Source organism: Nycticebus coucang, chromosome 9 (genome assembly GCF_027406575.1).
Source record: "Nycticebus coucang isolate mNycCou1 chromosome 9, mNycCou1.pri, whole genome shotgun sequence".
Taxonomy (NCBI): Eukaryota; Metazoa; Chordata; class Mammalia; order Primates; family Lorisidae; genus Nycticebus; species Nycticebus coucang.
Window position 1 is genome coordinate 119,870,211 of NC_069788.1, and position 23,806 is coordinate 119,894,016.

The 23,806-nt window shown below is 41.2% G+C and overlaps 1 protein-coding gene across 5 annotated transcripts in view; it reads left to right on the forward strand.

The window, feature by feature from the left end:
• The window catches only part of SYNE2 (spectrin repeat containing nuclear envelope protein 2), a 424,477-nt gene that overhangs the window by 344,612 nt on the left and 56,059 nt on the right, over window positions 1-23,806 (forward strand). For all 5 annotated transcript variants that reach the window (XM_053601260.1, XM_053601261.1, XM_053601264.1 and 2 more), the window contains 8 exons: window positions 10,484-10,636; window positions 14,628-14,798; window positions 15,299-15,429; window positions 17,779-17,983; window positions 19,584-19,763; window positions 20,902-21,030; window positions 22,262-22,416; window positions 22,514-22,658. In XM_053601260.1, the coding sequence (XP_053457235.1) occupies window positions 10,484-10,636; window positions 14,628-14,798; window positions 15,299-15,429; window positions 17,779-17,983; window positions 19,584-19,763; window positions 20,902-21,030; window positions 22,262-22,416; window positions 22,514-22,658 (1,269 nt within the window). The remainder of the gene's footprint in view (window positions 1-10,483; window positions 10,637-14,627; window positions 14,799-15,298; window positions 15,430-17,778; window positions 17,984-19,583; window positions 19,764-20,901; window positions 21,031-22,261; window positions 22,417-22,513; window positions 22,659-23,806) is intronic.

Consider the following 23,806-nt stretch of genomic DNA (forward strand, 5'->3'; position numbering starts at 1 on the left):
TCCCGTAGGCTCCCCAGGGCACACTAGCTCTCACACGCCTATTATATCTGCCACCGCCTATGAAACTTGTGGGCGATTAATAGTTGCTTGAGTATATGTATTGGTGGACCTAAAAGGATACTTTTCTGCAAACCTTATTTTCTCTTTTTCTTCACTACTCACTGCTTATAGGAAATAAAATGGTAGATGTATATTTGATGACTTATCCCAGGGTAGAATCTTTCAGTTCAGAGAAGCTTGCTAAAGTGGCTTAAGAGCTGGAGCTGATGAAGCATTAAGACAGGTAGGGTTTGAAATCTTCTGACGCGTTTCTGAAAGTCCTTGATGACTAGAAAAAGGCCAAATTTAGCATATTATAATTGTCAAGGAAAATTTTGTAGTGGACTGGAGTGGGGAGATGTGAGATGAGGTTATTAATTACTCAAGTTCAATGCTTCTATAACCTAGTTTTATTTTTTGAGACAATCTCACTTTGTGACCCAGGCTAGAGTGCTGTGGCCTCAGCCTAGCTCACAACAACCTCAAACTCCTAGGCTCAAGCAATCCTCCTGCCTCAGCCTCCTGAGTAGCTAGGACTACAGGCATCCACCACAATGCCCAGCTAATTTTCCTTTTTTTTTTTATGTTGGGGATTCATTGAGGGTACAAGATAATTTTCCTGTTTTTAGTAGAAATGGGGTCTCACTTTTGCTCAGGCCGGTCTCAAACTCCTGATCTCAAGGGATCCTCCCACCTCGGCATCCCAGAGTGCTAGGATTACAAGCGTGAGCCACCCCACCTATACTTTATTTATTTATTTTTTATTGTTAAATCATAGCTGTGTACATTAGTGCAATCAAGGGGTACAATGTGCTGGTTTCATATACAATCTGAAATATTCTCATCAAACTGTTCAACGTAGCCTTCATGGCACTTTCTTAGTTATTGTATGTAGACATTTGTATTCTGCCTTTAGTAAGTTCCACCTGTACCCATTCTAAGATGCACCATAGGTGTGGCCCCACCCATTACCTTCCCTCCACCCTAACCTCCCCCCTCCCTTCCCCTTCCTTGGCCCTTTCCTCATAGTCTTGTGCTATAGTTTGGGTTATAGCCTTCATGTGAAAGCTATAATTTAGCTTCATAGTAGGGCTGAGTACATTGGATACTTTTTCTTCCATTCCTGAGATACTTTGCTAAGAAGAATATGTTCCAGCTCCATCCATGTAAACATGAAAGAGGTAAAGTCTCCATCTTTCTTTAAGGCTGCATAATATTCCATGGTATACATGTACCACAATTTGCTAGTCCATTTGTGGGTCAATGGGCACTTGGGCTTCTTCCATGACTTAGCAATTATGAATTGGGCTGCAATAAACATTCTGGTACAGATGTCTTTATTATATTGTGATTTTTGGTCTTCTGTGTATAAACTTAATAAAGGAATGATAGGATCGAATGGCAGGTCTATTTTTAGGTCTCTAAGTATCCTTCCAGAAGGAATGTATTAGTGTGCATTCCCACCAGCAGTGTAGAAGTGTGCCCTTTTCGGCTCAGTGCCTGTGGCTCAAGCAGCTAAGGTGCCAGCCACATACACCTGAGCTGGCGGTTTGGAATCCAGCCCAGGCCCGCCAAACAACAATGATGGCTGCAACCAAAAAAAAATAGCCGGGCATTGTAGTGGGCGCCTATAGTCCCAGCTACTTGGGAGGTGGAGACAGGAGATGCGCTTGAGCCCAGGAGTTTGAGGTTGCTGTGAGCTATGATGCCATGACACTCTAACCAGGGTGACAGCTTGAGGCTCTCTCTCAAAAAAAAAGAAGTGTGCCCTTTTCTCCACATCCACACCAACATCTCTGGTTTTGGGATTTTGTTATGTGGGCTACTCTTACTGGGGTTAGGTGATATCTCAAAGTAGTTTTGATTTGCATTTCTCTGATGATTAAGGATGATGAGCTTTTTTTCATGTGTTTGTAGATCGTGCGTCTGTCTTCTTTAGAGAAGTTTCGCTTCAAGTCACTTGCCCACCCTGAGATGGGTTCACGTGTTCTTTTCTTGCTAATACGTTTGAGTTCTCTGTGGATTCTGGTTATTAGACCTTTATCGGAGGTATAACCTGCAAATATTTTCTCCCATTCTGAGGGCTGTCTGCTTGCTTTACTTACTATGTTCTTGGCTGTGCAGAAGCTTTTTAGTTTGATCAGGTCCCAGTCGTGTATTTTTGATACTGCTTCAATTGCCTGGGGAGTCCTCCTCATAAAATATTCACCCAGACCGATTCCTTCAAGAGTTTTCCCTGCACTTTCTTCAAGTATTTTATAGTTTCATGTCTTAAGTTTAAATCTTTTATCCAGTGAGAGTTTATCTTAGTTAATGGTGAAAGGTGTGGGTCCAGTTTCAGTCTTCTACAGGTTGCCAGCCAGTTCACCCAGCACCATTTGTTAAATAGGGAATCTTTTACCCACTGAACGTTTTTAATTGGCTTGTCAAAGATCAAATAATGGGGTAAGTAGCTGGATTCATCTCTTGGTTCTCTATTCTGTTCCAGACATCTACTTCTCTGCTTTTGTGCCAGTACCATGCTGTTTTGATCACTATTGATTTATAGCACAGTCTCAGGTCTGGTAGCGTGATTCCTCCTGCTGTGTTTTTATTGCTGGGTAATGTTTTGGCTATTCGAGGTTTTTTCTGATTCCATATAAAATGAAGTATTATCTTTTCAAGATCTTTAAAATATGACAATAGAGCTTTAATAGGAATTGCATTAAAATTATATATTGCTTTGGGTAGTATAGACATTTTAACATTGTTGATTCTTCCCAGTCATGAGCATGGTATGTTTTTCCATTTGTTAACATCTTCAGCTATTTCTTTTCTTAAAGTTTTGTAGTTCTCTTTGTAGGGATCTTTCACGTCCTTTGTTAGGTACACTCCCAAATATTTCATCTTCTTTGGCACTACCGTGAAAGGAATAGAGTCCTTGACTGTTTTTTCGGCTTGGTTATTGTTGGTATATATAAAGGCTACAGATTTATGGGTTGATTTTGTAGCCTGAGACATTGCTGTATTCCTTGATCACTTCTAAAAGTTTTTAGTAGAATCCCTAGTGTTTTCCAGATATACAATCATATCATCTGTGAAGAGTGAAAGTTTGATCTCTTCTAACCCTATATGGATACCCTTGATCGCCTTTTCTTCCCTAATTGCAATGGCTAAAACTTCCATTACAATGTTAAAGAGCAATGGAGACAATGGGCAACCTTGCCTGGTTCCTGATCTAAGTGGAAATGATTTCAATTTAACTCCATCCAATACGATATTGGCTGTGGGTTTGCTGTAGATGGCCTCTATTAGTTTAAGAAATGTCCCTTCTATACCAATTTTCTTAAGTGTTCTGATCATGAAGGGATGCTGGATATTATCAAAAGCTTTTTCTGCATCAATTGAAAGAATCATATGGTCCTTATTTTTTAGTTTGTTTATGTGCTGAATTACATTTGTAGATTTATGTACAATGAACCAGCCTTGAGACCCTGGGATAAATCCCACTTGGTCATGGTGTATAATTTTTTTGATGTGTTGTTGGATTCTGTTTGTTAGGATCTTACTGAGTATTTTAGCATGAATATTCATTAGTGATATTGTTCTATAATTTTCTTTTCTTGTTGGGTCTTTCCCTGGTTTGGGGATCAAGGTGATGTTTGCCTCGTAGAATGTGCTGGGTAATATTCCTTCTTTTTCTATATTTTGGAAGAGGTTTAGTAATATAGGTACTAGTTCTTCTTTTAAGGTTTGGTAGAATTCTGACATAAAGCCATCTGGTCCTGGGCTTTTCTTTTTAGGGAGATTTTGTATAGTTGATGCTATTTCATAACTTGATATAGGCCTGTTCAACATTTTCACTTCATTCTGGCTAAGTTTTGGTAGGTGGTGTACTTCCAAGTATTGGTCGATTTCTTTCAGATTTTCATATTTCTGAGAGTAGAGTTTCTTGTAGTATTAGTTAAGGATTTTTTGAATTTCGGAGGGGTCTGTTGTTATTTCATCGTTACCATTTCTGATTGATGAAATTAGAGATTTTACTCTTTTTTTCCTGGTTAGGTTGGCCAAAGGTTTATCTATTTTATTGACCTTTTCAAAAAACCAACTTTTGGATTTATTGATCTGTTGTATAATTCTTTTGTTTTCAATTTCATTCAATTCTGCTCTGATTTTGGTTATTTCTTTTTGGTGTTAGAGTGTTCTTCCTTCTCCAGTTGCTTGAGATGTCCCATTAAGTTATTAACTTCCTCTCTTTCCGTTTTCTTGAGGAAGGCTTGCAGTGCTATAAATTTCCCTCTTAGGACTGCCTTTGCAGTATCCCAGAGGTTCTGGTAGTTCATGTCCTGATTGTTGTTTTGTTCTAGAAATTTAGTGATTTCCTTCTTAATCTCGTCAATAACCCATCTATCCTTCAGCATAAGGTTGTTTAGCTTTCATGTTTTTGTATGGGTATGCAGGTTCCTGTTGTTATTGAGTTCAACATTTATTCCATGATGGTCTGAGAAGATGCAAGGAATAATTTCTATTTTTTTAAATTTGCTGAGGTTAGATTTGTGGCCTAGGATGTGGTCGATTTTGGAGTATGTTCTGTGGGCTGATGAGAAGAATGTGTATTCAGTTTTGTTGAGGTGGAATGTTCTGTATATGTCTGTTAAGTGCAGATGTTGAATGGTTAAATTTAAATCTAAAATTTCTTTGCTTAGCTTCTTTTTGGAGGATCTATCCAGCACTGCTAAAGGGGTGTTAAAATCTCCAACTACTATGGAACTGGAGGAAATCAAGTTGCTCATGTCTGTTAGAGTTTCTCTTATAAATTGAGGTGCATTCTGGTTGGGTGCATAAATATTAATAATTGAAATCTCATCATATTGAGTATTACCTTTAACAAATATGAAGTGTCCATCCTTATCCTTTCTTATTTTGGTTGGTTTAAAGCCTATTGCATCTGCGAATAGGATTGCAGAGCCTCCTTTTTTTTGCTTTCCTTTTGCCTGGAGTATAGCTGACCATCCCTTCACCGTGAGTCTGTATTTGTCTTTTAATGTAAGATGTGATTATTGTATGCAGCAGATCTCTGGCTTGAGTTTTTGTATCCACTCAGCCAACCTGTGCCTCTTTACAGGACAATTTAAACCAATTTTAAGAGAGTCCAGTGGACAATTTTGAGAGTCCGGTGGACATTTTTAATCCTTTTGCGACTGTGGAAGTTGGAATTTGATCAAAATTTTCTGAGTGGGTTTACTTTTGTGGTGGAGGATTACGCTGGTCTTTATGGAGGATAGGTCTGAGAATATCCTGGAGAGCTGGTTTAGTTATGGCAAATTTCTTCAACATGTGAATGTCATTGAAGTATTCAATTTCTCCGTCATAAATGAAACTCGGTTTAGCTGGGTACAGGATCCTGGGTTGAAAGTTATTTTGTTTTAGGAGATTAGAAGTCGATGACCATCCTCTTCTAACTTGAAAGGTTTCAGCAGAGAGATCTGCAGTTATTCTAATGTTCTAATATTCTTCCCCTTGTAGGTAATGGTTTTCTTTCATGTGGCAGCTTTCAGAATTTTTCCTTCATATTAACTTTAGTGAAATTGATTATGATGTGTCTGGGGGATGTCTTATTTGGGTTGAGTCGTGCTGGAGTTCTGAAACTGTCTGCTATCTGAATTTCAGAATCTCTTTGCATGTCTGGAAAGTTCTTCTTCATAATTTCATGGAGAAGAGACTCTGTGCCCTGTGAAGCCACTTCGTCGCTTTCGGGGATCCCTATAAGATGAATATTGGTTTTCTTCAAATTATCCCAGAGATCTCTGAGAGAGTGATCTGTTTTTGCCCTCCATTTCTCTTCCTCTTTGAGGGTTTGGGAGCATTTGAAAGCTTTGTCTTCAATGCCAGAAATCCTTTCTTCTGCTTGCTCCATTCTGTTACTGAGAGATTCTACTGTGTTTCTCAGATCTTTGAGGGCTGCAACTTCATGTCTCAATGTGTCAAAATCTTTGGTCATTTGGTCTTTGTATTCATTGAATTCTTGAGATATCTTTTGGGTCACTGCTTGGAATTCTAATTCGATCTTATTTGCTATCCAGATTCTGAATTCGATTTCTGACATCTCAGCTATTTGTTTGTGCATGGGATCTTGTGCTATGTCTGCCCCACTGATCCTTGGGGGCTTTGATCTATTCTGATTATTCATATTGCCAGTTTTTCTGTTGATTTCGCCTCATGGTTGTTTTTCACCATTGCCTCTGGCCGTCCTCAGAGTTGGGGAAGTGTCTCTCGAAGATTAGACTCCAGCGGGATTACTCTATTGTTGCTGGATCTTTGTAGGTAGTGACCCTGAATAGTTCCTCTGGAGCTGCCCCAGCCAGGGAGTTCTGGTAGTGGAAGCAGTTCCGGAGTGTGAAACACCTGGATCCAGCAACAGGGCGGGAGGTGGTGCGCATGGTTCTGCAAGTGCCTGGCGCCCAGTGACTTTGGCACAGAGAGCCCAAGGCTCCAGCAGTCTTTGGCCAGGAGAAGGGCTCTGCGCAGAGGCAGGGAGGTTTCCAGAGGGCACGCGGCTACCAGAGTCCCTGGCCAGACATGTGGGCAGGTGTGAAGGCAGGGAGGGTACAGGAAGGAGGACGCAGGGTTGTGTGGCTCCTGCAGTTCCTGGTCAGGGTATGTGGAGGCCCAGCAGGCGCGGGTTGAGGGTGGGAGGTCATGGCACAGCTCTTATGGAGGTTCGGGCGGTGCCAAGCCCAGGAGTTTGAGGTTGCTATGAGCTGTGATGCCACAGCACTCTACCCAGGGCAATAGCCCGAGGCTCCAGTGTGCCAAAACCGATCTGGCCATCTATACTTCAAACAACCACAGTTTCTGATAGAAATATGTTTCTGGCCAGGCTCAGTGGCTCACACTTGTAATCCTAGCACTCTGGGAGTCTGACGCAAGTAGATTGCCTGAGCTCAGGAGTTCAAGACCGGCCTGAGCAAGATTGAGATCCCATCTCTAAAAATAGCAGGTATTGTGGCGAGCACATGTAGTCCCTCCCAGCTACTTGGGAGGCCAAAGCAAAGAGGATCGCTTGAGCTCAAGAGTTTGAGATTACTGTGACCTATGATGCCATGGCACACTTTACCAAGGTGACAAAGTAAGACTGTGTCTCAAAAAAAGACAGAATTTAGATTTTTTTTTAGATATAGTTAACACTGGTCCTCACAGAACAGCAAAGGGAGACTTATAAACTCTAGTGACTCTCCATGAATTAGCAAAAGATTTCTATATTTCAACGTATTTTGTGTGTAGCAAATTGGGATTTAAGTAAGAATTGTTTTGCCAATGAAGTAGGGGTTGGGAAACATTAAAGGTACTGTTAGGCCTCTGTGGAGCATGTTTGGAGAACAGGACCACGGCACTGACCTGGTGTCATTCTGAGGAGAAAAAGCAGTAAGCACAGCTCCACTGTGTGTGAGTGTTCACAGGCTGTTACTGCCCCCCTGGAATGGTTTCCACCATTATTTTTTTGGCTTTTTTGTGTTGTAACTTCCCTCTCTCTGCTTAATGGTCCTTTCTCATCAGTTTGTTTACATTATGGAGGAAATATGACAACTTGTTGGTAAATAAGTGTTTTTAGAAATCTATATTTTGTTGAGCCTAAAGGGAAGACTATTTTATAAACTCAAAGAAGGGAGGGTGATTCGATACTCTTAAAGTGTCTTAAATTGTAACTCTGTAAAGGAAGAAAGTTAGATTCAAATGGTACTCTACCGAGGGCGGTAAAGTAAAGACTCTGTCTCTACAAAAAAAAAATAGATTCGAATGATACTAGAGGGAACATGCTAACAAATAGGGCAGCCAGGGTGTGCGAGTTAGGGCAGCAGAGACAGATGGGTGCAGCTGCCTGAGTCTTACTGCAAAGCAGCAAAGGCTGTCCAGAGGAGCTATTTCATTTGCTGAGTGCTATTCCGGCCAATCTATACAAATGTTTCACAAAGGGATTCACATGTCAGTAGTGACTCCACAGTGCACTTACAGATAGATTTTATTACAGTTTGAGACTTTCTATTAATATGTTAAATTAACATGGCTCGACAGGGCTCCACTCGCAGGTCCAACCTGTAGCCCTTGGGCCACATGCAGATCGTGTGAGGACTTTTTTGCTTATCTGCGATGGGGGATATCATGAAAATTATACATGGGACTTTTTGGTTTTCGCTCATCAGCTTTCTTTGGTATTTATGTATTTAATGTGTGGCCAAGGTGCAACAGAGAAGAAAAAAGGTTGGACATCCCTGGAAGAGTCATACTGTGAAGGTTCCTCCAGCTCCATCCTCTACTCATCCATTCCTGCTCCCAGCCTTAATTTCCTGTTTCTTCTGTATTGTTTTGGTTTTTTGAGACAGATTCTCACTTTGTTACCCTCAGTAGAGTGCCGTGGTGTCATAGCTCACAACCTCAAACTCTTGGGCTCATGTGATCCCTTTGCCTCAGCCTCCCCAGTAGCTGGTACTACAGGTACCTGCCACAACACCTGGCTATTTTTTAGATACGGGGTCTCACTCTTGTTCAGGCTGGTCTCTAACTTCTGAGCTCAAGCTATCTGCCAGCCTCGGCCTCCTCAAGTGCTAGGGTTATAGGTGTGAGCCACCACACCAGCCCCAATCCATTTCTTTTGGGACAGCTCCCTCCCCCCTTTCCACTTCCCAGTCCAGGAGCCCCCTTGGCATTCATTAGTTTTAAAGTTTATGATTTTTTACGTTTCACTAGTGATCTGAAGGCTCCTGGCATGTGATCATCTGACAGTTTTGCTACTCTGTATTTTAGCTCTTCCCTCGCCAGGCTGCAGACCCAAGCCATCTGCCCAGCAAGCACGTGCCTACAAGGCACTCATGTTCCTCCTTCCTTATGGACCATGCAGTGATTCTTACAAAGGATTAATTTTTTTTTAAAAGCTGACTTTATTGTGAAAGATAATCTTCAAGAGACAAAATTTGGACTTGGGCGTAGTCACTCACGCCTACAGCCCTAGCACAGTGGAAGGCTGAGGCAGGTGGATTGACTGAGCTCAATAGTTGAACGAGACCAGACTGAGCAAGCATGAGACCCTGTCTCTACTAAAAATAGAAAAACTACCTCTGGGCCTTGTGTCAGGTACCTGTAGTCCCTGCTGCTTGGGAGGCTGAGGCCAGAGGATAACTCGAAACCAGGAGTTTGGGGTTGCTGGGAGCTAGGCTGATGCCATGGCACTCTAGCCTGGGTGACAGAGTAAGACTCTGTTTCAAAAAAGAAAAAAAGACGGACAATTTTTGAGCAAAATGTCATTAACTTGAGGCCATACTTCAAAACACATGCATCCAGGATGGAAATGTAGTGCTAAAGAAAGTGTGCACAGGGGCGGCGCCTATGGCTCAGTGAGTATGGCACCAGCCCCATATGCTGAGGGTGGCAGGTTCAAACCCAGCTCTGGCCAAACTGCAATAAAAAAAATAGTCAGGCGTTGTGGCGGGCGCCTGTAGTCCCAGCTACTCGGGAGGCTGAGGCAAGAGAATCGCCTAAGCCCAAGAGCTGGAGGTTACTGTGAGCTGTGACGCCACTGCACTCTACTTTTAGAGACAAAGTGAGACTCTGTCTCTAAAAAGAAAGAAAGAAAAGGAAGTGTGCACAAATGCATCCCAGATTTACAAATCAGGAGGTCAAGAGGAATTTAAGACGAATCCTTCTGAATGCCAGAGATCTTCATTTTCTACATTTTCTGTCATAAGCTTGTAATTCTTTGATAATTTAAAAAAAAAAAAATCTTAAACTTTTTCCGAATCAGATTCTCACCCCAGTCCTGAAGTACCAGTAAGCGGCTCTGACAGTCCATCTGTGAAGAGCAGCCCATTGACCGCTGACCCTGTAGTTGTCTTTGTCATAAAGGGCTATTATAGTTTCCTAGAATTTTTTCTGAAAACTGGATTTAAGAGTGGACCAGATTGGGGTATCTCTTACGAGTGAGTTAGTAAACTAAGGAGTATAAAAAGATATTAAAGTTAAACATATTGACTGAACTTCCAAAAATTATTCATCTGTCTTTTCTGTGATGCTTTTTGGTTTCAAAGCACCTTCCTGCTCTGGCTTCCCTTTGAGTTCTAAGTTCTGCACAGTGTGGAGTATCATCACTGTTTTCCAGATGAGAAGATGGAGACTCAGGGTTTGATGACCTTCGCCTGGTCACAGAGCCCTGGAAGGCAGATGTGGAATGGGGACCAGGCGTCCTGGATTCTTTCTCCTATGCCATGATGATAGGACTTGTAGCTTAAACTCTCCTAAAATGAAGAGCCTTGTAATATATAATTGAACTAAGTATATTATGATTAAAATGTCTTTGATGTAATGCTGTTTATACTTACTAATGGTATTTTTACTTGAAAAGCGTAAACTTCTCTTACACCTTACTGTTTTGTTACATGGTACATTTGAAAACCTTCTCCTCTTACTCTTCTAGGATATCGAAAATCAGCTTGCCATTAAATCCAGAGCACTGGACGAGTTGAGACAAAGTTATCTGACTTTGGAGAGTGGGGCAATGCCTTTGTTAGAAGACATGGCATCCAGAATTGATGGGTTATTTCAAAAGAGAAGCAGCGTTATCAGTCAGGTACCAGAATTCGTCATAGTCAGGCTACTTCTCACATATTCCTCTTCCATCTCATTTGTTGTCATTTTTGGTGTCATTGTTTCATCATGGAGAGTATTCTATGTCAAAATCTGAAAAGTTGCTGAGGAAGGAGAAGCATTTCAACTCTCCTATTTTTTTGTGCTGAATAGTTAAGAGTCAAGGCCACCAGCTCCAACATCACTGACAGGCTGGAAATCCACTTTGCCATCTTTGTTGTGTCTAATGTACTCATGCAGACATAAATGTCTTCATCCCCGGAACCCCTTAGAGCATCTGGCATTGTTTCATGGTGAGCTCTATGGGAACAGCCATGAAGCGGTGTCTGGTGCACAGGAAGATGCCCCCGGCAGGGACTGGCCCTGCACCACGTAACCTCTGTGAGCTGCAGCGTAGTCAGCTCAGGTGGGAAGGAACACAGTTCAATGTTACCAAGAACGTAAAAGGAAAGAGAATGTGGAAGTTTGGTAACCTTAGGAAAGGCATGTCAAAGTCTGTTCTTAACGCTTCTGGGAGGAAAAAACCCAAAGAGAGGAAGAATGGGCATCTTTAGACATTGCAACCTTGACGTTTCCCCATAACAAAAGGAGAAACCCTAAATACTAACCAGTTATTGATGTGCCTGGGGTTACTAGAGAATCCTCACAGTGGGTTTTTTTGTCAGCTCATAAAATCTACTTTCAACCAGTTATTCAAAGAGCACATTGGGAATAACCTGTATAGATGAAATCCACAGGCAACTCTGGCCTGTGAGAGGTGGAGAGAAACAGGGATGACCTTGTTCAGTCGTGTGGTAATCGTTATCTTGTAGGTGATATGCCCACTACCTGAGGTACAAAGATAAACAGAAAATAAATGGATCTGTCACTCAAAGGTCTTACCAGCTAGTGGAAGAAATACATGTGAACCGATAATTACAATATAATAAAAACATGGTGAAAAATTAAATGAGATAAGGCATAGAAAAAACATGCAGGTAGGAGTACCGTTGTAAGGATAGGCATGTAGATAAATGAAATAGAATTGAGAGTCCAGAAATAGGCCCTCGTGTTTACACCAACTGATTTTCAACATGATTTCAAGATAATTTAATTGGGGAGGAACATCTCAAAAAATGTTGCTGGGACAATTGGATATCCACATGCAAAAGAATAAAGTTAGACCCCTGCATTCATACCATATATAAAAATTAATGCAGAATGGATCAAAGATAATATATAAGAGCTAAAGTTATAAAACTATTAGAAGAACACAGCATATATCTTTATAACTGGGTTAGGCAATGGTTTCCTAGCTATCAGCCCAAGCAACCAAAGAAAAAATAGAACTGGAGTTCTTCAAAATTAAAAACTTTGGAATTTCAAAGGACACCATCACAAAAAAAAAAGACAAACCACAGAATGGTAGAAAATATTTACAAATTATGTGTTTGATAAGGATCTTGTACCTCTCAAAGCGTTGATTCCCAGTTCCTTAAAATGGGGATGAAAATACCTGCTTATTTATTTTACAGTTCTCAACAAATGCTCCCCTACTGGCCAATCCGAGTTTTAACGTTTTGACTGTGTTCCTCCCTCTCGGTTCTAGTTCAGTTAATGGTTTTCTTATCCTTACCCTCAAACCTCATATACTGTGCTTCTCCGTGAAGCTAGTGTAGGATAAGGAGTCACCCTTAAGAGTGCCAGAATTGCACCACCTTCACATTTGAAAGCTCTGACAGCCTTGTGTGGCTGTGCCCTGGGGGTGGGGGCCACATCCTCCCTACCAGCCAGAGAGGCCCCAGCTTCTGAGAGAGGCCCAGCTATGAGGAGTCCCCCCCGCCTTTCTTCATTCTCTTACCTTTTAGGCTTGGTTTCTTTCTCTGAGCCACCTGCCCTTATAGACATTTGGCTCAAAAAATGCCAATAGGAAACTGAGATTTCAGGTTCCACTTTGTTTTTTATCTGTCCCTGTTTTGGGCCAAGGTTGAGGATCTTCCACACCCCTGTGAATATACTGGTGCCCTCACAGACATTAAGCAGGAAATGGGGTCTGAATGCAGGGCTGTGTGATAACACCCAAAACTCTGCATAGTCCTCACATTCCATTCAACCCAGCTTTTTAAAAATTGAGATATAATCCATCATACCATAAAATTCACCCTTTTAATGTACAAATCAGTGGTGTTTAGTATATACATAATATATATATATAAACATAAAGGTTATATATAAAATACAGGTCTGCAACCATCCTTACTGTCTACTTAGCTCAAAAAGAAACCCCCAGACTCATGAGCAGTCACTGCCCTTTCCCCCCTTCCTCAGTCCCTGGGAACCACTGATCTACTTTCTCTGTGGATTTACCATTCTGGACATTGCATGGAAGTGGAATCCTAGAGTGTGTAGGCTTTTGAGACTGGCTTCTTTCACTTACCGTGATGTTTTCGAGATCATCAGTATTGCACGGAGCAGTTCTTCATTTCTTTTTAAGGCTGATGGTATTCTGTTGGATGGATAAGACCAGTTTATCTGTTCATCAGCTGATGAACCTTCACGTTATTTCCATCTTTAAGCTATAATTATTGAAATCATACTAAGGTGAACATGTACTTTCAGTTTTCTTAGGTCTGTATAGCCAAGGGTTTAGTTATTGGATCAAATGGTAACTCTGACTTTTTGAAGAACTGTCAAATTGTTTTCCACAGTGGCTGTGCCATTTCTATTCCCACCAGGAATGAAGGATTCTAGTTTTTCTACACCCTTACCAGCACTTGCTATTGTCTGACTTTTTGATTACAGCCACCAAAGTGGTATCTCATTGTGGATTTGATTTACACTTCCCTATTGACTGTGGTTCTCATGTGTTTATTGACTGTTTTTATATTTTGTTTTAGAGAAATGTTTATTCACATCCTCGCCCAATTTTTAGTTATTTGTCTTTTTATTGTTGAGTTGTGTGTTGTTTTTTTGTTTGTTTGTTTTGTTTTTTGAGGAGTTTTTTGCAGTTTTGGTTGGAGCTGGGTTTAAACCCGCCACCTCTGGCATATGGGGCCAGTGCCCTACTCCTTTGAGCCACGGGCGCCGCCCTGAGCTGTGTTTTTTAATGTATTCTTTATTGTAAGTAACAAAATACTTCCACTCCTTTCATCACTATCAAGATAAACTAGTGGGCTCAGCGCCCGTAGCTCAGTGAGTAGGGTGTTGGCCATATACATGGAGGCTGGTGAGTTCGAACCCAGCCTGGGCCTGCTAAACAACAATGACAACTACATCCAAAAATAGCCAGGCGTTGTGGTGGGCACCTGTAGTCCCAGCTACTCAGGAGGCTGAGGCAAGAGAATCACTTAAGCCCAAGAGTTTGAGGTTGCTGTGAGCTGTGATGCCACAACACTCTACTGAGGGTGACAAAGTGAGACTCTGTCTCAAAAAATGACAAACTAGTGGACAAAATGTGCCCACACTGCGTCTTCTCTCCTTCACTCTTGCCCGTCACTCTGGTAGAGAGTGTTCCTCTCCTTGGTGTCTGCCATAGAGTAGTAACCAGACTTAAGTGCCAGGTGACATCTTACGTTTATAATATTGTACTCTTTTCAGACTATTTTCACAGATGCTATTTTATTTGTGTTTTCATGTATTATCTCTGTTTTGTGCATGGAGAAACTAACTCAATAACTTGCCCAAGGTCAGAAAGCTAGTGCAGTAACTGAACCACGCCTGCTGTGCTCGCCCTGGGCTGTCTGTCTCTCCCAGGGCTGGGCCCTTTCAGCGCTGATCCTTCTGGTCAGAGGGCTCTTTTTCATTCACCCTTTCTTAAAACATAGTCTTCTCTGATATTTGTACATTGGCCTTCCCTTTCCTCCTTCTCTAATATCCTTGAGTTGAAGTGCCTAAATTGGATACAGTGGTAGATTCCTCGGAAGGAAAACAATAACGAGAAAGCATGTCTTCTTTCTATGGTTTTCTAAATCTGTGTGTTTCTACTTTTCAAATAGGTTAATCAGCTCAAAACCTCTATGCAGCCAGTTTTACAGGAGTGGAAGATTTATGATAAACTTTATGATGAAGTGAATATGATGACTATCCGATTCTGCTACTGTGTGGAACATGGCAAGCCGATCGTGTTATCCTTAGAGGCGGTGAGATGCCAGGTGCAGAATCTTCAGGTAAATTTACCATAGCTTGGTACTAAGCATTATTGGCAAAAAGTTTCAAATGGAACAAAGCGTAGTCATAGTCATAATTCTGTTTGTGTTCTCCATGGAGAACTACAAAATAATATGTTAAACACCATAATAAAAAAAATAACTAAAAAATCCAAAATGACTCACTTCAGCCAAATCATAAAACTTTGTGACACCATACGTTGAATTTTCCTTCATTTCCCATGTCCATATTATTTCACCATATAAAGATTTTGTTTGAGGGATTTTTTTTTAAGTATACCTGATTACTACGTACTTAATATCACTCGGTACTTAAAAGTTCAACCTAAAGTAGAACACCTTCTTAGTTTGTCTCTTCTTCCCATTCCTAATAGTTTGTCACAGTTCCCTAAGATTTGAGGATTTATGCTATTGTTTAATAGCAAGTGTTGAGAAACTGCTGCCCTCTTTGGAATTAGCCACGCCATTCTGAAACTTTCAGTCCTGCTCTGTTCTGTTAGTCTCTGCAGGATGATGCTGAGAGCAGTGAGGGGAGCTGGGGAAAACTCCAGAAGGTTATTGGCAAACTCAAAGGTCTCTGCCCCTCTGTTGCTGAAATAATAGAAGAGAAATGCCAAGCTACTCATGCAAGGTATGCTTTAAAATACATTTGTCTTTTTGTGGTTTTTTGTTTTGTTTTGTTTGAGATAGGGTCTCACTGGGTCACTCTGAGTAGCGTGCCATGGTGTCATAGCTCACAGCAACCTCAAACTCTTGGGCTCAAGTGATCTTCTTGCCTTGGCCTCCTGAGTAACTGGGAGTCTAGGTGCCTGCCACAGCACCCAGCTAGTTTTTTTCTTTATAGTAGAGATGGGGTCTCGCTCTTGCTCGGGCTGAGCTCAAGCAATCCACCCACCTCAGCCTGAGATTGCAGACATGAGCCACCACACCCAGCCTAAGATACATTTGAATGACAGCTCAGATATCTTTATCTTCATGACATGAAGCAAATGAGGCAGCGTGGGCCTTGGAAAGTCTTCTTAATCCTCTGGGATGACTGGTTTCATACTATTCTTGTCTCTTCCATTTTGAAGGGTCTAGTCCGTGTAGTATTTGATGCCATGAAGGCTATTACCTTCCTTGTACAAGTGTTTGGTATAATTAATCTAGAAATGCCTTAATGACAATCCCAGGGTAGTCACCGACTACAGACTAACACCAAATGCCACCTCTGGAGCACCAAAATCAGAGCAGACACAGACTGGGGTGGGCCAGATGGGAAATCTGCGGGATTGTTTCCAGTGATGTTTAGGTGTCTAAACATCACTGGAAACTTCCCAGATGGAAGAAAGAGAGTGTGAGGAGATAATTTGTGAGGCTGCAAGGAATTCTTTGATTTACTGCTGATGGTGTGATATGAAAGTTCTTTCTAGCAAGTATGGCCTAGTTAATAGTTAGGCTTTTATTTTGATGAATAGGAAATGGCCTAAAACTGATTTACTTGAGACAGCGAAGAGTTATGCTACTTTGAGGGCCTATTTCACGCTTTCTTTGTGCAGGTTTCCCCTCTTCTGTAGGTCCACTTTGAACAAGTATTGAATAAGGGACACCAAATTATATACCGTGCAGTCATGTCCTCAGCCTTTGGTCCTGTCCTTACTGGGGGAAGGGGAGGCCGGAGGGTAAGAAGGAACATGGAAGCATGTTTATGTGTCCACACGCACAGTATCAGGGCCGCCCTCAAAACACAGGGCAGCGCAGTTTGTAGTTAAAGGAATTCAGGTGTCACATTGCCATAAACAACTCTGAGAGGGAGAGGTGGGTGGATTGCTTGAGCTCAGGAGTTTGAGACTAGCCTGAGCAAGAGCAAAACTTCCTCTCTACTAAAAATAGGAAAACTAGGCAGGTGTGGTGGTGGGCACCTGTAGTCCAAGCTACTAAGAAGGCCTGGGTCAAGAGGATCACTTGAGCACAGGAGTTTAAGGTGACTGAGAGCTACAACACCACGGCACTCTACCCAGGGTGACTGAGGGATACTCTGTCTCAAAAAATATATATCTATAAAAATAAAGTTAAGTTTACTGATTTCTTTATTAATAACATGAGAAAATAAATTTTTTAAAAGTTAAATGGGAAAGAGAGGCAAGAGACTATAGTCTGTATATAAAATAAAATAATTTGGTGTGATCCCACCATCTACCCTCCCTTGATCTGACCTCCCCCCAAATTCTATATGAAATCAGCACTTCGTACCCCATAAATGTATTTTTTAAAAAGTTATTATCTTTTTCAAAAAAAAAAATTAAATAATTAATTTCCAGTTTTGTATAAGGAATATGTTGCTTTTGTTATTGAAAAATAAATTTTAGGGCGACGCCTGTGGCTCAAGGAGTAGGGCGCCGGTCCTATATGCCAGAGGTGGTGGGTTCAAACCTAGCCCTGGCCAAAATCAAAAAAAAAAAAAAAGAAAAAGAAATTTTATTTTATATAAACACAATTTAAATAAAGTATATTTAAGGACATGCTCTATAACCCAGACCTCTCCTATATGGAGATGTTTTATACAATTCACTGCTTTTTCTCTCTTTGTGGGAGATGGATATTTCTTGCCAATCTCAACTTTTATAGTTTTTGTTGAATATTATAAAGTCAAGCAAATAGCCTAATTTAGATTTGTTTATATAATAGTGATTGAATTTATATATATATATAAGTAAAATAGATATTTCTTGCCAATCACAAATGTTGTAGTTTTTGTTGAATATTATAAAGTCAAGCAAATAGACTAATTTAGATTTCTGTTTATATAATAGTGGTTGCATTAATTAAAAAAAACAACAAAACAACCATTTAACAGCATCTTTTCAATGATCCACTTGCTGGCAACTCTCAGTAGAGTGTGTGGATTGCACTGTCACTGGTCCTTCCAGTAGAGCGTGCACAAGTACTTTTGCTGCAGAGAAAGGATGGAATGAGTGTTCTGTTTGTGTTGTGCTGACAGGTGGACCCAGGTAAACCAAGACATTGCAGACCAGTTGCAGAAGGCCCAGAGCCTGCTCCAGCTCTGGGAGGCATATAACACCGCTCACGCTGAAGCCGCGGCACGGCTAGAGCAGCAGGAGGCAAAGTCTCAACAGCTTGCAAACATCAACATGTCTGGAAACAATCTGGCAGAGATCCTTCCCCCAGCCCTCACGGACATAAAGGTGAGTACAAAGCCCATTGAGAGACCAAGGCCAAATAAGCCCAATAGACAGGGATGAGCAGACCACAGGACAGAGAGGTCGATCAGGACAGGTGCCACGACTGAGCTATGTGGGTTTGAGAGGACCAGGTGGCAGCTCAGAGGCTAGGTTCAGGCAGCAGGCAGCTGGGTCAGGACCTGACACTGTCTCCTTCCAGGTCTACCCTTTCATTAGAGCAGCAAAATCTCTAAATTAAAAGTCTCCTATGAAGTCTGAAGTAAATAATCCAAAGTGTCTCAACTGATTGTGATCATCTAAGGATGATACATGCTGAATCTCCACTTTGGCAGTGATCACGGACTTGGCACCTTTTCTGTGGGGATAGTGATTTTTAGAATATGTTTAAAAATGCCCAGAAAAGGAATACTGTTTAGTTTTCAACTGGATGAATAGATGCATTTTGTATCTTCTGGTACTATAGGTCAAATCAAAAAGTAGCAACCAATTTGATTAGAGAGACAAGAAGAATCCAACAGGTTGGCTCAGCACCTGTACCTCAGCGTCTAGGGCACCAGCCACATACACCAGAGCTGGCGGGTTCAAACCCAGCCCAGGCCTGCCAAACAACAATGACAACTACAACCAAAAAATAGCCCAGTATTGTGGCGGGCACCTGTGGTCCCAGCTACTTGGGAGGCTGAGGCAAGAGAATCACTTAAGCCCAAGAGTTTGAGGTTGCTGTGAGCTGTGACACCACGGCACTCTACCGAGGGTGACATAGTGAGACTCTGTCTCCAAAAAAAACAAAAAAAGAAGTCAACAGATTTATCTGCATCTCTGATTTACATTTACCTGCTCTGTTGTTTAAAAACAAAACAAACAACCCAGAAATTAAACCCACGCAGTAATTCCCCAGTAGCCCCACAATCAGCTTGACTAACGAGATCCTATAGTCTCTGCAAGTGAATCCATTTCTATCAGAAATTCTGTGGTAGGAGACAGGGTTGCATTGATTCTTGAAATGGATGAAAGTAGATCCTTAAAGTGTTAGGTAATTAGAAATATAAACACATGAATCTGCCCAAGGGTATCTCTGGTTTCTGTAGACCAGAAGCCTCAACTCTATTGGTCAGTGGTCAGTTTTAGCTCTAAACTGACAGATTTCCAAACAGCACTAGGCATGTCCATCATTTAAAGAAAGCTCAGCCACTCTGGGAGGCTGGGAAGGGAGGATCAATTGATTTCAGGAGTTTGAGACCAGTCTAAGCAAAAGTAAGACCCAGTCTCCACTAAAAATGAAAAACTTAGTGGAGTGTGGTGGCCAGTGCCTGTAGTCCCACTCAGTAGGCTGAGGCAGGAGGATCACTCAAGCCCAGGAGTTTGAGGTTGCTTTGAGCTGGGCTGACACCATGACACTTTAGTCTGAGCAGTAGAGTGAAGCTCTGTCTCAAAAAAAGGAAAGAAAGCTTAACCTTTTCAGCTATTTAAAATAAACTATAGCAAAAGCCACACCCACAATTTCAGGGCACAAATTCTCCTAGGTGTTGCTGGAGCAGCGGAGATGGGGGATGGTGGTGAGGAAGGAGGAAGGCGTGTTTCGTGATCCCTTTTTCTTCTCCAGGAGCTGCAGCATGATGTGCAGAAGACAAAAGAATCCTTTCTCCAAAATTCCTGTCTTCTGGAACAACTCCCACAACCCACAGAGTCTGGCACACACATGCTCCTCCCTGGTCACCTGCACTCCCTCCAGAGGGCTGCTTATTTGGAAAAGATGCTGCTTGTGAAAGCAAATGAATTTGAGGTTCATCTTATTTTTCCATTCAAATTTTAGTTTCAGACACTTGCGTACCACCCTATGAAGCAGAGTATAAATGCTTTGGGGACTGCTCTTTGGGGAAACCACAGGCTGGGGCTCCCCAGACATATAGGATCTAAGCTTCAATCACATGGGCAGGCTTTTCGGAACCGTTTCTTTTTTATTGAACGTATCCGTTTAAGAAGTGATATATGAGGTCAGACAATTAATAAACTCATCCTAGAAAAAGTACAAATACCTCATTGCTAAGTATCACTTTAGTCACCTTCAGAGTACTCCCTTTGCTCATCTAGTGACCATGGTGACACTCAGCAGTGAGAGATGTAACACTTTTTCTAGGATGAGTTGTCTGACCTTGTATGTATCACATTTCGTACGTTGTTCAGATCTCACAGTCATTTGGATTTCCAAGTGGGGTAATTCAGTCATAGAATTAGCTGCTGAGAGCACGTCTATTTGTTGTATTCTTTATTCCCTTTTTAAAAAGCCATTAGTGACTAGGCACAGTGGCTCATGCCTGTAATCCCCGCACTCCAGGAGGTCAAGGTGGTTGGATCCCTTGAGCTCAGGAGTTCAAAACCAGCCTGAGCAAAGTGAGACCTGTCTCTACTAAAAATAGAAAAATTAGCCAGCTATTGTGGCAGGTGCCTATAGTCCCAGCTACTGGGAAGGCTGAGGCTGGAGGATCTCTTGAACCCAGGAAGTCTGGGGTTGCTATGACACCATGGCACTCTAGCCCCTGGGCAGCACAGTGAGATTCTGTTTCAAAAAAAAAAGCTGTTAGTGCATAAGCTGTCACCACAGATAAGGCCACGGGGCTGTTAACGTCTCGTCTCAGCAGGAAAAAGAGTGTTTAACCAGTGGGGCTGAGAAAGCCAAGTACTCCCTGAGCTTCCTCTGTGTGGTCCTCTCCAGCAGGTGATCTGTGTATCTGGGAAGGCTCAAATGCACACACAGAGTGAAACCCAAGGGGTTTCTGAATATTTATCTATGAATATTTGAGATAAGAATGAGCTGCTGGGATTGAAAACAACTTGAACTTTTACCAGCTCCGAAGATTGTGCTTCTTTCTGTTTTATATGGACTTAAAAATAGTTTCCAACAAAAATTTCTCTTGTTCTAGTTTGTTCTCTCACAGTTTAAGGATTTTGGGGACCAGCTAGAGTCTTTAAAAGGTCTTATTATGCATGAAGAAGAGAATTTGGATAGATTCTACCAGCAAGAAAAAGAAGAAAATCCTGACTCATTCCTGGTATTGCCAATATTTATCTTTCCTAAGGGCTTAGACTCACCATACGCTAAAAATAATCTAATTACTATTAGATTATAGAATCTGTTTGCATCAAGTAACTCTTGAGCACAGTCATTTATATGCTATTCATTATTATCTGATTTTCCCTAAGGTCTAGAAAAACTAGGACAATGTAGGGATCTGTTTTAGTAATATGCCAGAGTAATTTTTTAGTATAACTTTTTTATCTTGATGTCTTTACTAATTAGCATCAGTGAACCAGAATAACCTAGGGAATTGACTGTTGTGATTAATTGAATTTTTCTGACTAGTTTAATATCAAAAGTAAAACACCCTATTAAAATTATGCATTTTTCCTTCTTTATTACCTTAGTGAGTTTAGTTTAGTAAATAGAGATGAATGAAAGAAATAATTCTGGATCTTGCAACTCCTAAGAATCAATATCCTTAACCTGATCAGCAGACAGCAAACTGAAGCACTCTGCCCAAATTCAAGTCCACCGCCAATTTTGTCAATAAAATCTTGTTATAACACAGCCATGCCCTTTTGTCTGTGAGCATTTTCAGGCTTCAAGGGCAGCATTGAATAGTTGTTACAAAAAGCATATGGCCCACATCAGCCTAGAATAGTTATGATCTCGCCCTTTATAGAAAAAGTGTGCTGACCCTGACCTAGAATATTACCACAGAGTTCTATTGTGACAAGTTGGATGTTGTTAAGGATGTTTGCTTGACATATTGTTAAGTTAGCGGCTATGACTGGAATATCTTTTGGAAAAAATTTTTTGATGACTTTGCTCTCTTTTGGTTTCACGTTCTATGAAAATATGGGTGTTCAAATACCATGCTTTGCTAGGGTTATTTTAAGGATCACATTTTCATTGTTCTATGTTTGACCTGTGAAGATCAAGTTGTTGGTATAGCAAATGGTCCAGAAGTTGTCCTTTTTTTAAAAAAGCCCACTTTCTATGTTCTTCAAAGACAAAATTTAAGATCGCTTTATGTTTCCTGGGTTGTTTAGGGCTAGTCATGTGTGCAGGTTGGTCTTCTAGAAAATGTATAGCATCAACAGAGCTGAGTGCAGGCCCAGCTCCAGCACTAACTAAGTGTCTGTCATTTGCCTGTCGAAGCCCAGTTTTCCTTCATCTTTGAGATAAAGTGGGGTTTTTATCATCTAGATATCTTATTGGCACCTAAAACTCTGTACTCTAATTTTTATTTTTTTAAATAGAATCATGTGCTGGCACTGTCAGCCCAATCGCCTGCTATTGAACATTTGAACGAAGTGAGCCTCAAGCTCCCACTTAGTGACGTAGCGGTGAAGACATTGCAGAATTTAAACCGGCAGTGGATCCGGGCCACAGCCACAGCACTGGAACGGTGCAGGTCAGAACATCCCGTCTTTCCCAGTAAAATAACAACTTCAGCTCAGGAATGTCATGGTCATATGGATGTGTTTTGTTTGTTTTAAACCTATGTGTAGTGAGCTTCAGGGAATTGGATTGAATGAAAAGTTTCTTTATTGCTGTGAAAAGTGGGCCCAACTTCTGGAGAAGATGGAAAAGATGCTCAAAGTGAATATTGCCGGCAGCCTTCCTGCTCTTCTGGAGCAGCAGAAAACCTATGAGGTAAACTTGTGTTCTCTGCTACCCTTGCTCCACTCACCGTGGGGGAAGGTAGATTTAAATAAAATACAGAGAGTACCTACCAATCTCTAAATACAGAATGGATGTCTTTAAGCACATTCAGTTGTCAAGTGATTATTCATAAATTCTTACATTTTACAAATTTCAATGTTTTGTTGCACTGCTCTATTTTATTGATGACAGCATCTAGATTTTCTGCAGTTCACAGAAGCTTCTTGTGCAACTTTGCTACCAAAAGCATGTTAAAGTACCCACTCATCTTTGCATTTTCACTGAATAATTCTCTACAGTGTTGAAATACCTGGTATAGTTATAAATTCATCACTAATCATTTCACAGAGGAGTTTCCCCTCATTCTTATGCTGATACATATTTGAAAATATTCCTGGTGGTTATAAATGGACCCCACAGTTAAAAAGTGTCCACAAGGCCGGGTGCAGTGGCTCATGCCTATAATCCCGGCACTCTGGAAGGGTGGATTGCTTGAGTTCAGGAGTTTGAGACCAGCCTGAGCAAGAGTGAGACCCCATCTCTACTAAAAGATGACCCCATTTCTACTAAAGAAAAATTAGCCAAGCATTGTGGTAGGTGCCTGTAGTCCCAGCTACTCAGGAGGCTGAGGGAGGAGGATCACTTGAGCCCAGGAATTTGAGGTTGCTGTGGGCTGTGGTGCCACAGCACTCTACCTAGGGTGACAGAAGGAGACTCTGTCTCAAAAAAATAAAATTAAAAGAAAGTGTCCATGATTAGTTTACCAAAATTTTTTAATATAAACTGATTTAAGTCTACATTATTCCATTAACATCATACAAAGAAAATGAAATTGGCTCTGCCAAAAAGCAGAGTGACCTCAAGTTAGTGAACCGCTTTGTACCTTAGTTTCCTCTCTCCTCAAGTGGATACATAATGGTAATGAACTTAAGTCCTGAGGTTGAGAAATAACGAGATGCTATGTGTTGTTCACAGTGTCTAGCAAATAATGCCAAATAAATGGGAGTTAGATGTAGTTATTATTAGACCTATCTCTTCTAAGATTATATTCACAGGTGAGATTGATGTGATAGTTGAACTTTTTTTTACATTTTGGCTCAAATAATTTAAAAATTAATCATTCCTTTTCCTCTGTGAGC